This window comes from Epinephelus lanceolatus, chromosome 17, assembly GCF_041903045.1.
Source record: "Epinephelus lanceolatus isolate andai-2023 chromosome 17, ASM4190304v1, whole genome shotgun sequence".
Classification (NCBI taxonomy): domain Eukaryota; kingdom Metazoa; phylum Chordata; class Actinopteri; order Perciformes; family Serranidae; genus Epinephelus; species Epinephelus lanceolatus.
The window spans coordinates 17,399,153-17,414,525 of record NC_135750.1 but is presented as its reverse complement, the minus strand read 5'-3'; the positions used below and the strand labels follow the sequence as shown (position 1 = coordinate 17,414,525).

Here is a 15,373-nt window from a genome sequence, read left to right as displayed (position 1 = left end):
CAGCCAGACTCACAAGCATCGCAATCGTAAGAATCAATGTACTCCATCTCTAAAACCCATAGCAACACAAAGCAAATTGTATTTAAGTCTTATCCATATCCAGTGGAGAACAAGACACCCCAGTGTGGCTCTGTGGAACTTGGTTTTTAAAGGCCCAATTAGTGCAGCCTCATAACGCTTTGCCTTTCATCTCCGCAAAACGGAGCCTGCTATAGTGCCTTCACTGCGTGTTGTGTTCCTTCAGCATTATTAGAGAGGTGCAGTTACAGGATGCAAAGCCTGCCGTCCACAGTATGTTCCCAATACTCTTCTTTTTTTTGCATGGGTGGACAGACAGATAGCCTTCTGTAAAGCTGCACTTTGAGATGAATCCAACTAAAAGCCTCGCTGTTCTCACCAGGAATAAATACATGATGTCCAGTCATTTTGTAAGCCGCTGATTTAAGCATACTGTACATGCAGAGTCAGTAATGTAATGGTCCAGCAAAGGTATAATGCGTTTCCTCCATTATACTGTTTGAATTGGAAATGATATATATTACAAAATATCCCACTTCTCCATTGTTTTGAATTTTTCATGCCCATGAACTAACCACAAAAACAAAGAAAAATGTTTCCTGCAAAAGTACAACAGGAACTTAAAATGCACACACTCATCTGTTTCACATCTCCTAAAGTTTTGATGAGGTCACACTTATCAATGACATCCTGCAAAAAGGAACTACAAACAACGCATTCACGTATCATCTGTTTCACATCCCTTCATGTTTTCCAAAACTAAAGCAGAAGCGGGTCAGGCACTGTTGATATTACGGCTGTTCTAGATTCTTAACTCAATCACAGCATAATGAATATATCTGAAAAGCCCGACCAGCTTGTATGCATTATGTAAACTTTGTGTTCAAGGTCTTTGTCTTGAAGTGGTTGCAAGACAGATAACAACACAGTTACACACAGAATAGTCTGTTGCATGACCTTAGATTTTATAATAGCAGCGCATAGCTTGATGTGTGATGCATGCCAACTCTAGGTTATACTGTATTGATAAAACTGCCATAATACTGATATGCATACACAATTATACACAATAATAGGGGTGTGTACCCACGCCAGTCACAATGCTGCATCAATTAGTCGCAAAATGATGTCTGTTGTGTGTGTATATTATAAGCAAATGTGTCTAACAGAGGACCACATGCAGTATTTACCCCATATTCAAAGCAAAGCATGTCATGTTAGACAATGTGCTGTGATGTGATTATAGTTTTTGCTCACGGGATATCAATAAAAACACAAAATACCATGCAGTGCTCAGGCAGGGAGAGCAGCAGGCACGTAGGCAGGGGGTGTGGACAGTAAAACTGGAATGACGAGGGCAGGACATATCCCAGGACAGCTGACGTGGGCAAACAACACAGCAGTGAATCTGTGCCAACAAACAGTCAGCTTAGAGAACGACTTTCAGAGGTGCAGTTATTTTTTTTTCCCATGAAGCATCTATGAAATCATCCTCTGTGACATTCTGTGCTTTTTAATGCAGTGACATTATATTGGGTCATGAGCATTTTATCCTGAATGGGGAAAGGAAGTGTGTGTGTTTTTACAAGCGGTGATTATGAATTTAGGTTAATACCCTTTGATTATTAGAGCGAAGCTCTTTAAATTACAAGGATGTACATGAAAATCCGGGCAGCAGCACAGCACTAGTGTGGAGCTTGTCTGTGCAGTGAGTTACTGTCCTTGCTCACAGCTGTTCAGAGAGACTTCATTTGGGAACAGGGCAGGATGGATGAACTTGTTGACCTTGAGCTCCCATCAGCGTTTTCGATCCACGCGCTGTTCTGTCTCCCCCAATGAGGTCACCTCTCATGTCATGGTGAGCAGTTGAGGTCCAACCCCTCCACATGTCATCCAACAGGGTGAACGGCTGCCATGACAGCAAGCAATTACATGTGCAGCTCTAACGCAGCCCCTCCCATCGTCCCCCAGCACTGCAGCCTGCCATTGCATGCAGTGACTTATAGCGCAAATAACAACATGCGGAGCTGCATGCTTATGTCATTAGAAATATGAATGAAAAACTCCAGATATGGACGATGCGGACTGATACAACAAAACCATTGTATATTTAGTGTTTCATCTTTGACATATGGACGCATAAGCCTCCGTCGTGCCCGGAGAGATGGCTTAAGTAGGTCCTTTGTGGAGGTCTTTCAACATAATAAATTACAACTCTTATACGGTAAAGACAACAGACCCTCAGGGCTGTGTACCTATGCCATAAACAGAGCAGATACAATTTGTCTTGTTGATTGCTTTTTTCGAATCCTTGATGTTCATTATGTCCACAGCAAATTGAGTTGCATGAGGAATAAAAAAGATGTACAATATAGCCTCCATTTAAAGTAACGATTTTTCATTACATATGATTCATGCAGCATTGCGTTACTACTTGCTTCCTATTTCCTATTTCCTATAGGATACAGACACGGAGTACATTTTAAAACTCTGTCGTGGCAAAGCAAAATAATCCTGTTATGTAAAATCAGCAAGTCTACACACTTGATTAACCAAATCTGAGCAAATTACAGGATCAGAGCCCTTGCTGCATTTTCAACTGTTAGGAAAAAACAACACCAGCTAAAAAAACAACAAGCTGAACAAATTTTGTCTGATAGCTGATGCCCACAGGTGTTGAAATATGGAAGCTCAGGCCTGTCACTGGAGATCACATATATCTTTTTCATCTCTCTTTTCACAGACTCACCTACCGAACAGGACAAGACACAGCGAACTGTGACACTTGTCGAAACAGTGCGTGCATCATTTACAGGTGGGCTCTTTTCACTGCCAGTGTGTCGTTAATGCTGCATTAGATGCTGTTTTCTGTATGATAATTTGGTTCAGTGTGACAGGGAATGCTTAGAGGTGTTTGGTGCAGTGATGCTTTGCTTTGCAGAAAATGTAAAGGGTAATGTATGTGTGTATGAGTATTGCATTTCCAGTGGTTTGACCAAGGGCTCATAAATGTTCAACATTAGATACGGACACGGACGGAGCCTTCTGTCTGTATTCTGCATTCATTTAATTTCATATTTGTGAACGTTTTCAGAAAAGCATATGGATACAGGCAAAAAAAGAGTGGTACCACTGAAAATTGTGGGGGTATTGTAGAGTAGTCCAAGCAAGACATGACCCACAGGGCATAACAAGATGACGAGGAAATGTTAAAAAAATGGCAAAACAGAACAAATTGGTAATATATTGAAGACAACTGACCTTTTTTTAAGCCCCGCCCCTTTGTGATGGTCCCTCAAGCTGTCGGAGTAAGCATGGAGCCCACACTGTAACTAACTGCACTCCCTGAAGAAATATTATCATATTTTTGAACAAATGAAACAGTGATTCCAGAGAGAAGCAGACAGAGGGGTCTACAGTCTGTGTTTGAAGGATATATCCAGGATGTCAAACTGACTCAGCAGCAACAACAGGTTAAAAAGACAAAGATAGTTAGAAGCTAAAGCCGAACTATAGGCTACAGATCACAGTGTAAAAGTCAACCATCACATCACTGCTGATCGCCACACAAGACAATGGGTCTCATTCATGAAACGTGAGCAGAAGGAATTTGTGTGTAAACTGTTCGCAGACGGAAATTTACATGCGTGTCCGCATTCATCAATATTTTAGTAGCTCCGATCTTTTCGTAGCTACTAACAAAATCTACTTCTGCTCCTGACCACTCATAGTGCATGTGTAAATTTAGTAAAGCACATAAATATTGCTTGTCACTATTGGAAATTACAATTTTAATTCGTATTGCGCTCTGTTATGTACACAATACACAGGTGCCTTTGAAACACGTAATCTAAACATGACAAAAATATTAAAAATATAACACATTTAGTTAAATTAGTTGGCAATTAGCAAGTTTAAGATCCAGATTAGGTTCATGATTGTGAATTATCTATGTAAATCGACTCAATAGATTACACGTTCTTACATGTTGAATGATGATAATAAAAATGTCCGTAAGGACAGCCGGATCACAGCCTCTTCGGCCTTCGGCCGTTCCCACTTCATTCAAAACCCCACAAATGAATCTTCTGTTTGTTTGGTGACCGCTGTATTTTTTGTGTGTGCTTATAGGCCATAAGGTGAACGCAGTTATCGTTTCATCTCGTTCCGACATCTGGGGACTACACGATCTTTACTTCATAAAAAAGATCGATACATGTTCAGCTAATCAGCGGGAGTTCGTAGCTCATAACCCCGCAAGAGTCCTGTGATCGGGGTCATAATTCGGCACTTGTTCCGTCTGAGCGTAATGATCTGTTCCGCCTGAGCATTATTCGCTGGGTCGGTGGTGAAGTGGCGCGCATGACTCGCCACGACAGACAGCCACGTATCTTAAACAGGCAATACATCTGGCTACATCTTTCCCACATCAAATATCCGTGATCACCTACACCCGCGTGTGTAAAAGTGCACACAATTCCATGTCCTCTCACCGCAGATGCTGTGATTTGATGGCCCGGTACTCACTGTAGCCCACTCTTAGATGTCGGAGCGGAAATCAGTTTCTGTGAGACTTTTTCTGATTCACCTTACGGCCTGTTATGCGTTTCTTTGCCTCCAGTTTCATATCAAACCATTTACGCTTCACCTCTGACATGGTTCTTTGTACTACAGAGACAACATTAACAGCATCTGTTACCTCCCTCCAGGCCTTCGCTTTGCCTGTCCCTGTCACACCACTACTAACTGAAGAAAATAAAATGTTTTTTCTTAAGTCCACTTCACCCAAAATTATTTCGATCTCCGCTTCGGAAAAATTCTTTTTTCTTTCACTCTCTTTCTTTGTTTGCGCCATGACTGACAGGTCGACAGGATGCACCTACACCTCCTTATATGGTGGTCATTGGCTATTCATGGGCGGGGATTTATGCTAATTGCTGATTACCGGGAGCGCGCTGTCACTTTACCATGGATTGGCATTCATGATCATACACACGCGTTTATGATCAAATCTGAGTTTCCCGCGGTGTTCACGAATCCGGAGTAGGTTTTTAGTAGAGTAGGCTTTTATGTGCAAATCTACACACAGATTTACTCACGTTTCATGAATAAGACCCAGTGAATATAAAGGGAAACTTTGCTGATATTGAACCAGCTGTGTGGCATCACAGTGTGTGCAGATGAACAGTGTTTGGCTTCGCCCCCGTGCCGCAGCCAGCACCCGGACCTCCACCATTGGACGGGCAGGGATCTCCAAGGGAAGTCAAACAACGTTCATCTGCGCACACTGTGATGACACACAGCTGGTTGAATATCAGCAAAGTTTCCCTGCTTCCCTTCACTGGTTCCTGTACAGCAGGGTCGGTCTTTTTTTCACTGTTATAATCATTAAAAAGCAAAAGCAGCATGTGTATACATTCAGTAGGCTACATCTTCAGTAGCTAGCTAGCTAACCCTACACTTTTCAGGGTTTGATTTTGGTTTTGGAACAGGGAAGAAACGTATATCTTTTTCCAACCTCTCCCGGTAACGAGTATCATTAATACACGACGTGCCCCAGGCACAACATTTAGCTCCAAATCCACAAAACCAGCCCAAATGAAGGAAATCTGAAACGATTGCAGTCAATGGAGTACAGCTGTATTGTTGTCAGACCCAGATGCTATGTTAAGATTGTCCAGTCTGCATCCGGGGGCGGGACTTAGCGAAGGGTCAAATGTCTGTCAACATGATGTGATGCATTTAATGGCTTCACAGACCACCATAAATACAACACTGCCTCCTATCCTATGACAACCTCCTCCAGCTTCGTTGCCTTGTTTGTTGTTGTCAGAAGCATTTCAATCTGCTCTCTAGTGCCATCATGTGAAGGTATCTTTGCCAGCAAAAAGGATACATAGAAGTATGTGGGCAGTGCTGTTTACAGCGTTTGAAATCTATGTAAAGGGAACATAAATTAGCCTTAAGGCAAGAAAGATGTTATAAGGAGAATTATAAAATAAGCATCAGGGATATGGAAAAAATAACTCAAAGTAGTCAGTGTGCAGCTACTGGCAGTGCTGTACATAGTATATTGGGTGTTGCTCTGTAGCATGTTTTCTACAAAGGGTGATAAAATAGATAATACCTCCAATATCATTTGCTAGGGTTTCTGGGGGATGTGTGGCCTCAGTGTAATGAATAAGTAATCATACACAGCAGTGGGAAGTGAATAAGATAGGATAGGAAATACAGTTGACCCTGTTGCAGACAATATGAGGACCTACAGTTTTATCACGTCCCATAAAACGTGTCAGGGTGTTTTTTAGAAACAAAGGCTGGAGCTCTCTGGATTCTTTCGTTTTGTTATTTTTAAGAGGCACAGTATTTCTGTCAAAACACACAGCGGATTTGTGTGGTGTAAGTGTTCTGATATGTTCTTGGCTAAGACAAAAAAAAGAAATGACTCGGAAGCAGGTGGGAAATCCACTCAAGCTGTAACCTCGTGTCATTTGTCACTTCAGTCCAAAAGCCTCTTCCACTGAACCCGCTTGTTACCTTGTTCTCTACAACAGGAAACAGACAGCTGTTTGGGAAATACACTGCAGATGATTCACTCTGTCTGCACAGTGGGACTCCTGGGTTGTTTCCACATGGGCCAGAGTGAAAGTAGCTTACAAACAAAATCACAAATTATAGATGGACACTTTGCATACTCTCTGAACATGAAAGTTTGCTGCAGTAAAGGGATCTTCCTCCCAACTTCTGCTTCTCTTTTTTAACATAATATACTGCACTGTAATAGAGACAGCAATACAATAAGAGTTGTCCAGTCTTACTCTGCTGTCCTTTTGGACTATTTTGGATAGATTTTATTCATTTACAACACCTAGAATACTCTGAACTCATATCTGTAACATTTCTTACTGCAACGAGAAGGAAAACTGCCCTGTCCTGGACACGTTTTCCAGGATTTTTGCTTTATGTAACATTTTCAACAAGATGCCTCCTCTCTCTTTTCCCTCGACGGGTGCATTGTTTCAAGCTGACCCAGATTGTGCTATAAAACCATATTGGAACTTGAAAGCAGGATCTCCATTTCATATCAGATACAGGGGGATGAGAAATCATTGAGCCTCACAGATTTGTTCTCATGCAAGTGTCGCATGACAGGTCATGTCGTACAAGTCATGTACAGATAATCTGCCTTCTCCGCGGAGGGAAGAGAACTTGTTTGACTCAGAAATTATAATGCCTGCATTTGAATGAATTTAAATTAAATTCTAAAGTCTGCTAAAACAAAGAAAATATAAAACCTAATTTGATACAAAAGGAATATTCTCGCACTACAGCAGCTGCCTCGGGGTTTAATGAACCTCCTCCATTGCACCTGGCACTATAACATCACCTATAATGAAATGTATTCTCTCGTCCATCTCCATGACTGTCACATCCCCTTGACCGCCTCCCATTTAAGTCATGGACTGCTTTGCTCTTGCAGGACACTTTTTGGCATGTCAAACCATTCTTTATGTGTGACTCTGTTCAGACGACAGCTGTAGTAATATTTTCTCATGTTTGGGTCCTCTAATACCATTGACGCTGCAACAGTTTTTAGCTTTTAAAGTCTAGACCTAAAGATCCTCAATTATAATTATGATTATATGATGAAGACTCAAGAACAGGTGGTATTTATCATGTTAACGTGGAACACAAGCAAGGAGAAAAAGGTGGAAAGTGGACGAACTTAACATCACAATGCACCTCACATTGAATCTGGGTTGCACACTAATCAAGACCTACTGGTTATGAACCCCCCAGCTGACCCAGACATGTGCTGCTAGAGCAAGACTAAACATTATTTCATGTTTCTCTCCTGAGCTTTGGTCTGATGTTGGTCTAAGTCGAAGCAAAAAAATATAAGCAAAAGGCTTTCCTCCATCAATATTTCTCCAAAACCACAGTGGGATAACAGAGACAGAGTGCTGCAGAGCGCCTGCTACTCTCACCAGTGCAAAACAGAGAGCAGCTGTGGAATGTAGTCAATAAAACTGGAAAACAGATTTAAGCCTCTACAGAATGAGCCTGAGTCACCATCAAAGAATAAGATTCAACAACCGAAGGCAAAAAAGGGAGATCACCACTACTCAGCAAGAGCTGAAAAACTGACTCAACACTCTGTGGTAATATACCACATCTTAGCAACGCCAACTTATTGGACCTAAATCTGATTCTATCCTCAGAGACAGACAGGCGTCAGGGGAAGAATTTTAAGGCCTGTTGCTTTCCTGATGACCTGGTGTCTGACCTGATTAAAAAGATCCTTCAAATCTTGTCCGCCCACCGATCTGTGAAGACTCTTGTGGGTTTAATGATCTTTTTTAAAACAGATGGAATTCACTCAAATAGAATGAAGCTGTTCACCTTCAACCTGTTCCTACATGCAGCTGTTCATGCTGCTCCTTAAGATATTAAAGTAAATAAGGCCAAGATTAGTGATGGGAAAAGAATGTCCTATATGTCTCTGACAAATTGTGTGATAACTTTCACAGTTCAGTCAGGAACACTTTTGTCAAAGAAAACTTTATTTCCTTTTGCAGTATTATATTTGGCGGTATGGCTCTGTTCTGGGGCCCCTCTGCTTTTCCTTGGGCCTACGCAGAAAGCCTCCTCCACTCGCCGGTGTGGAAAGCTTGAGACGGAGAGAGCACAACTGTCTGCCCTTCCATGTGCAAATGAGGAAAGCCTGACTCAGAGAGAGCACACCTCTCTGCCCTTCCATGTGCAAATGAGGAAAGCCTGAGACGGAGAGAGCACACCTCTCTGCCCTTCCATGTGCAAATGAGGAAAGCCTGACTCAGAGGGAGCACACCTTTCTGCCCTTCCATGTGCCTACTCGGAAAGCCTAAGGCAGGGAGAACCCCCGGAACAGAACAGAGCAGCATCAATGACAAACAGAAATGACATTGATAAGTCAGACACAACATGAAAAGGAGGAGCTGGGGTGGAGGCAGGTTGCAAAGTAGCCTGCAGAGGAAGCAGCAACAGTAGGCAGGCCAGAGCAGCTTAAATAGGGCGCCCTGAATGAGATTTGCCAATTGGTTGCATAGAAAAGAATCATGTGATCTATCAGCTGACTCCCTTCCATCAATCAGATGCTCCATCAGTTGATTGGCTGTTTGAGATCAGCTAATGTAGCTGGGATGTGAGCTGAGCTTGACATTGTGTCCTGCCTGAACTAACGCTATGCTATGATTATAATCTTTGGAATTTCTACATGATCGTAACTTCTATGTATCATGCAAAAATCACAAATAATTAAAGATATGTTTTACAGGATTTCCCAAGACACAAAGAAATAGTCCCTCTCAATTGTCACTTATGACCCAGTAGAGCTTTGTGGTGGAGATATTTTCTGCAGAGACTCTGCCCTCTGCTTTTATTTTCTCATTTTCTCCTTATTTTCTGTGCTCGGGACGTTTATGAGCGTGTACCTCCACAACTCTTAGACGAGCTCAGGACTTTATTAAAAGGTAGCGACCAGCTGCCAGACCCAGTGCCAAACAAACAAAAAAACAAAAAAGCAAATATTGCAAGGCGAAACAGCACATGAGAATGAATCTGGGGTTGGCTTTTACTTCTTACATGCTTACAAACACTTAATGACAATCCTGCACAGTATACTTTTAATATGACAAAGACTACAGTGTGGGGCTACATCAAAATGTTTTCTGTAACAAAGAAGTCTTCTTTCATTTTTTAAACACATGGTTATTCTCTGAAGTTTCTTACTGAAGGAGGCTCTGTCTCTTATTTTACAGCCAGAATACTGCAGTGTGCCTGTGTGTTTATTTGTGTCCCTATCGATCAGACAGGCCTTTTCTTTGATTTGTTTTCATGGGTTCAGCCATTACTGTAAGTAAGTGTGGCTTTCAGTTTGAGGCTTTAAGCAGAGTGGATCTGTAAAAATATTTATAACTATGTGAATAAATGGTCATATAAGCCTGTGATGGGTATTATCTGTGTCAATTGATTTTGACTTATTGTTTACTTATGTCGTCCTGCAGAAAAACTGGGCAACAGAGTGCATTTGGGTTTCATCTAACTAACATTATAGTTGTAACTAACAGCAACATAATTTGTAAGACTGAAGCAATGAGCCCTCTGTGTAGAGGAACAGAGAAAAGTCCCAAAGCCTATAGCTGAGTTTCTCTTTTTTTCGCCTCGCTGATCTTATCTTGTGCCAACTCTGTATGTCGGCGGAGCAGCTTGACTTAATTAACAAACTCTGAACAATTTCTGATGGCAAAAGAAGTGCCCTCAGTCTGTCGCCACTAAACCAAAGCATGTGGTGTGGTAATAAAATCACATTGAAGACGCACTCTGTGGAGCACTAATAAAGTGGAAGATTATCATTTCATCTGCGCTCTGTATCGTTGAATGTTGTTTATTTCAAACCACCCAATTGGTTTTTAAGTCGTGGAATAGAGTCTTAGTTGGCAAGCGGGGTAGTGCTCCATCACAGTCCTATCTATCTCTGCCAAGGCAATTGTCATAAATATCTTAAATTCTGCAAATAGTCCTATTTAATATTCCTCGGCTGCACAAATCTTCCTAGACTGACTGAATGGTGTTTTCAGAGAGAATGAATAAAAGCATTTATTTGTTAATCTCTGCTCATATTTTCAGATGTACTTTTTAATGTCACATACAATGACCACACCTCATCACCAGCATCCCTGTTATTATAATAATGTACTCATATGGTGATTTAGACTCCTGGTCAAACCACTCTGTGTGACACCATGATGTGGAGGCCTGAGTGCAGCAAGGAAAATTAAAACCAAGAAAAGCAAGTTGGGACCAGAAGTGACCCCTCAGAGTTAGACAGCAACTGTGTATACCAACTGTAACCAAGATTAGCGGCCCCTGAGATGCAGCCCTTAATTTCAGAGCAGTCCAGCATCTCCAGTAGCTCCGATAAATTCAGGAATCGAGCAGTTTGCTGAGCTCAGGTAGTGAATCTATGGGTCTTATCCAGACTTTGGTTCTCCCCTGGCAGTCTCCACCCACCCTGGGTACACTGCAGCATCTCATACATCACTGCAACAAATAGGGCATACATATGGCAGAGAGGGAGGCAGAGGCTGAATGTATGGACGATAAATTAGGGGAATAACTTACTGTCTTTCACATCAGGAGACAAAAGGGATCCCTTAAAGGGTCCCTTCACCCATCTAGCAAAACGCCCCTTTCAAATGATTTCAGCTTTGTCTCTGACAAATGATGTTTTGTCCATAAATTTGGCATGGTGGACAGGTCCAAATATCAAAATACTCATGAGGCTTGGCCGCCGTTGTCATGGAGAAGAGGAAAGTCAGGGGCATGAATCAGAGCGGTAGCAAATTCAAAATGCTTCATCATTACAGAGGAGAATAAAGAACATCCCCATAATGGCTTCATTCACCCACTACTGACCCTGAAGTTTAAAGTGAATAGATTTAAACTGCAGATTGGGTTTTCAGGTTTCTCCACACTCTAGTCTTTAGCTTCAACCCGCTGTTAGTGGCAGATTTTAAAAATGGTGATTGTATGTTTCTTCTCCTATTGCACCTTGGGAGTCAGCGTTAACGTCCACCTTGAAGCTTTTATGTACAGAAGTTTGTATCTTTTACTTTTGATCAAAGAACCAATTATTTCTAAACAGAGTTCTTGATCTTTTGCACTAATGATGTTTCCAGCAGAGATTCATGCCCATCCAAGCAGTAGAAGTGCTCTATATGCTCATGTAACATTGTATATGGGAAACCCTATTGGGACTTTGCTGGTGCTACCATGCTTCTAGCTTGCTAGGATGTTAACCATTAGCTCACCAGTTCACAGCAAACTATCAACTAGCCCTCTGGCCACACTTCTGGCGTCACCTATTTTTATCTGATGCATTCATGCAGCTTTAAATAGGACATTGTTTCTGGAAAGGCACATTATTGTTTAGATTTTTTAGCTTTCTATTCATCATCATTGTACTGAGATAAAGCTAGGAGGCTTAGATAAGTAAAACTATGATCTGCTTGGCTAGATACTGATAGGGAAAGTTTTTCTTAATCATTAAAACCCTTGAACGTCCCACTCAATCGTTTGGTAAAGCACATTTTGAGTCACTATCCTAGTGAAAAATGTGTTGAATTCAACTCAATCTGAGCTATCTCTACCATTCAGTTTAGGCATCTTATGCTAAAAAATCCACTAGATGACGCTGTTTCTTCACATAGTTTGCCTTCTCAGTTTACCTCCTTACAGGAAGTTAGTAACAAAAAAACTCACTCCAGACTCACTCCTGTTTAGAGGGAATTTCAAAGGTAGGCATGTTTATCTCTTGCTAAAGAGATTTACGTAACTTTATACAAAAAATAAAAATCTAATAAGGGGCAAATACATTTTTAGACACATGGTCTAGTAAACGGTTCATTTATCCTTTCATGGTAAAGGCAGTGAAGCTAAGCTAAGCTAATATAATTCAGATTGACTATTTGATAAGAAATAAAAAATCTTTTGATCATTCATCGTTGTTAAATAATACCTTTAATGTTAATGTTTAATGTAAAGTATGATTTTTTTTTTACTGTCTAAAGCCATGCTCAACCGAATGGTTTAATTGTCCTGGTATGGTAAAGGTAGTAATGCTAAGATAATAAATTCACATTTTCATGAAATAATAAGGGATGAATATTCATTGTTGTTAAACCATAAGTTTCATGTTAATCCTTCATAAACTTAATGAAAAAAATTATAGCAATATGATTTTTTTCACCAGTCATCATTTTTGAGATGTTATAAAGTACTGTAGTGGTCATGGAAATAATACTAGTACTGGTAATACAACAAATTCCATGGTAAGAAATTGTTACTGTACTAACATAATACCAGCATTATAATACTACATGATTTATCATTTGGATTTTTTCTTTCTGTTTTACCATTACCACGAAGGTCCATCTCAACCATAAAAACCAATCTAGGGTCTATTAAAAATATATATTGATTTTTTTAGTGTAGCCCCAAGGACCTAAAAACACAAAGAAAAAATGTTTCCATCGCTTTTTTTTCGTAGTGAGGACATTAAAGGAGCTCTGTATGACATTCAAATCCCTAATATGGCAGCATTGCTGAAGATACAGAGGAGTAATGGCATCCTGAGCAGAGATGGAGTCAGGTTCCCTCGGTGTGTGCTGTAATCTGAGCTTCTCTGTTTATTGATGTGGTAGATGGATCCAGAGGCAAGCACCTGTGAGTCCTGAGGGTGTGCGCCCACCCTCTGGTTCCCCCTGCAGGTTATCACTATTAGCTACGTATGTCAACTCTGTTGCTGTTGATAACGCTGTTTATGGAGTTAGCAATGTTAGCTGCTAGCTGCTGGCTCCACCACCTATATGTTGTGAACTGTGTACAGACAAGCTGAACCAGAATCTTTATCATAGATATGCTCTGAACATTGTAAACAGCTACTTTAATATAAGTAGTAGTTGTAGTTGGTAACCCTGTAAAAGAAACTCAAACATGGAGGCTGTATGACGACGCTGTATCCACCCTCTGCTCTTCATATTGCCTTGCTGTACTTCGCCGCGTGTGTAGTTCAAACGAGATTTACAAGAGCATCCCTTGCAAATTATATGAGGCCTACCACTGAGTGAACCTAGAGTGCAGCAGGAAGCCCGGTTTAACAAACACGCTCGGATAACAGCATTAAAGGATTTTATTCCTATCATGCTGTGTTGAATAAAAACCAGCATTTGAATCAAAGTATACGATGTAGTTGTTTCCAATTTGGAACTAACAATGACTTTGAAAAACAGTTAAGTTCAGGGAAAGGCAACTGCAAAGCAATATGATGAGACGCAAGCAGCTAATTAGCACTTGTATCCCACGCTGAGATGGCAGAGCCGTGGTTGTTTTGGTGAACAATTGTCAAGATTGCCTATTCTGTTTTGTTCTCATTAATGAGATTGGGTTTTTCTTTGTGTTTCTCTGAAGCAGAAAGCTATGTAATATACAAGAGTGATGGCTTTTATATCTGATATACATGACAGGGGAAGAGTTTCAGCTGCTGATTTACATAACCTGTGGGAAGTTTCTGCTTCAACTGTTGCCTGTCGGTGGAAGAAACAACTGTCAGTCTCTGGTGATTCAATCTACTATGCCCCGTCATGTAGTTCTGTAGATGTTACACTGTACTGGGCCTGCACCGCTCATTTTGTCAAGTGGAGAGTTTGAACTGTGAATGGCCAAAAGGGAAATCACGGGAGGAGAAATGACTTTTTACGCTGAAAGGTGCCAGCAGCAGGAAGAACAGAGAATAGCAGTGAGCAGGTATACACTACTGAATGAATAGAGTATGCCGTGCTAAAAAGACATCTCACAGCAGCAGAATCCCTCCCAGGAGCAACAATTATTGAATGGTGCTCAGCGCACCACGACCACAGACAAACAAACGGCTCGCCACTGATCACAGCAACAGCTACTCACACTGCATAGCTAAAGAGATGATTAATCTGCTTTGCTGAATGCCCTAGAAAAGCCTCCCAGTCTCCAGCCGCTTCAATCTGTTTGTGTACAGAGATGATCTTAGATATAGGGCTTTTTGTTTGCTGAAGCACCTGCTCCCCAGTGCCACCCGCATCGTACAGTGCTGCCTCTGGCTTCCCACCGAGGCATTTGTCCACAGCGTACAGTAATTGCAGTGATCTGCCAAGTGATTAATTGCTTAATAATTGCCGAGGCTATTCTGTGTTGTGCTGTGCCACTGTGATTCTGCTGCTTTCTGTCAAGTCAACATTCTTTAAACAGCTGTAAAAGACACAAAGTTTTTTTTTATTTTACAGAAAACAAAAGAATCGTATACAGATAAAAGCTGAAAGAAATTCAGCAATAGATAATATGAATAAGAAATGGAAAACTAGTGCATCTCATACTGTAAGAAACAGCAGTTCTGTCAAGATAAAGACTTTCAGTTTACTCTAAAAACTGATTGTCAAGGATTCAGTGTGCACCTGCAAGTGTTAGCTTTTATTTGATGTGGGGAAAAAAGGAGAAAGCACATAAGAAACTGAAGAACGAGCAAAGCGCTGTGCAAAAAGAGCTTTTGTTTTGATACAGCAAACATGCTTAAAAATTCCTTTTTTATACCAATAATGAAGTTGAGTTTTGAGCAACTGGGACCCATGCAGGCCCCTGTATATTCTCGATTTGCTTTTCATTTCAAGGTCCAGTGTGTAAGACTAAGATCATTCTCGGAACCCATCGGCTGTATTCGGCGTCTGTCTTCAGGCAGATGGCGATGCAGCCTCTGGGGGCAGACCCCCGATTTTTTGGCATTCTG

At 41.1% G+C, this 15,373-nt stretch overlaps 1 protein-coding gene across 2 annotated transcripts in view; it reads left to right on the top strand.

Annotated features, from left to right (window-relative positions):
* insyn2ab (inhibitory synaptic factor 2Ab) overlaps positions 1–15,373 on the top strand; it is a 32,685-nt gene that overhangs the window by 13,103 nt on the left and 4,209 nt on the right. For both annotated transcript variants that reach the window (XM_033612797.2, XM_078160842.1), the window contains one exon: positions 2,762–2,833. In XM_033612797.2, the coding sequence (XP_033468688.1) occupies positions 2,762–2,833 (72 nt within the window). The remainder of the gene's footprint in view (positions 1–2,761; positions 2,834–15,373) is intronic.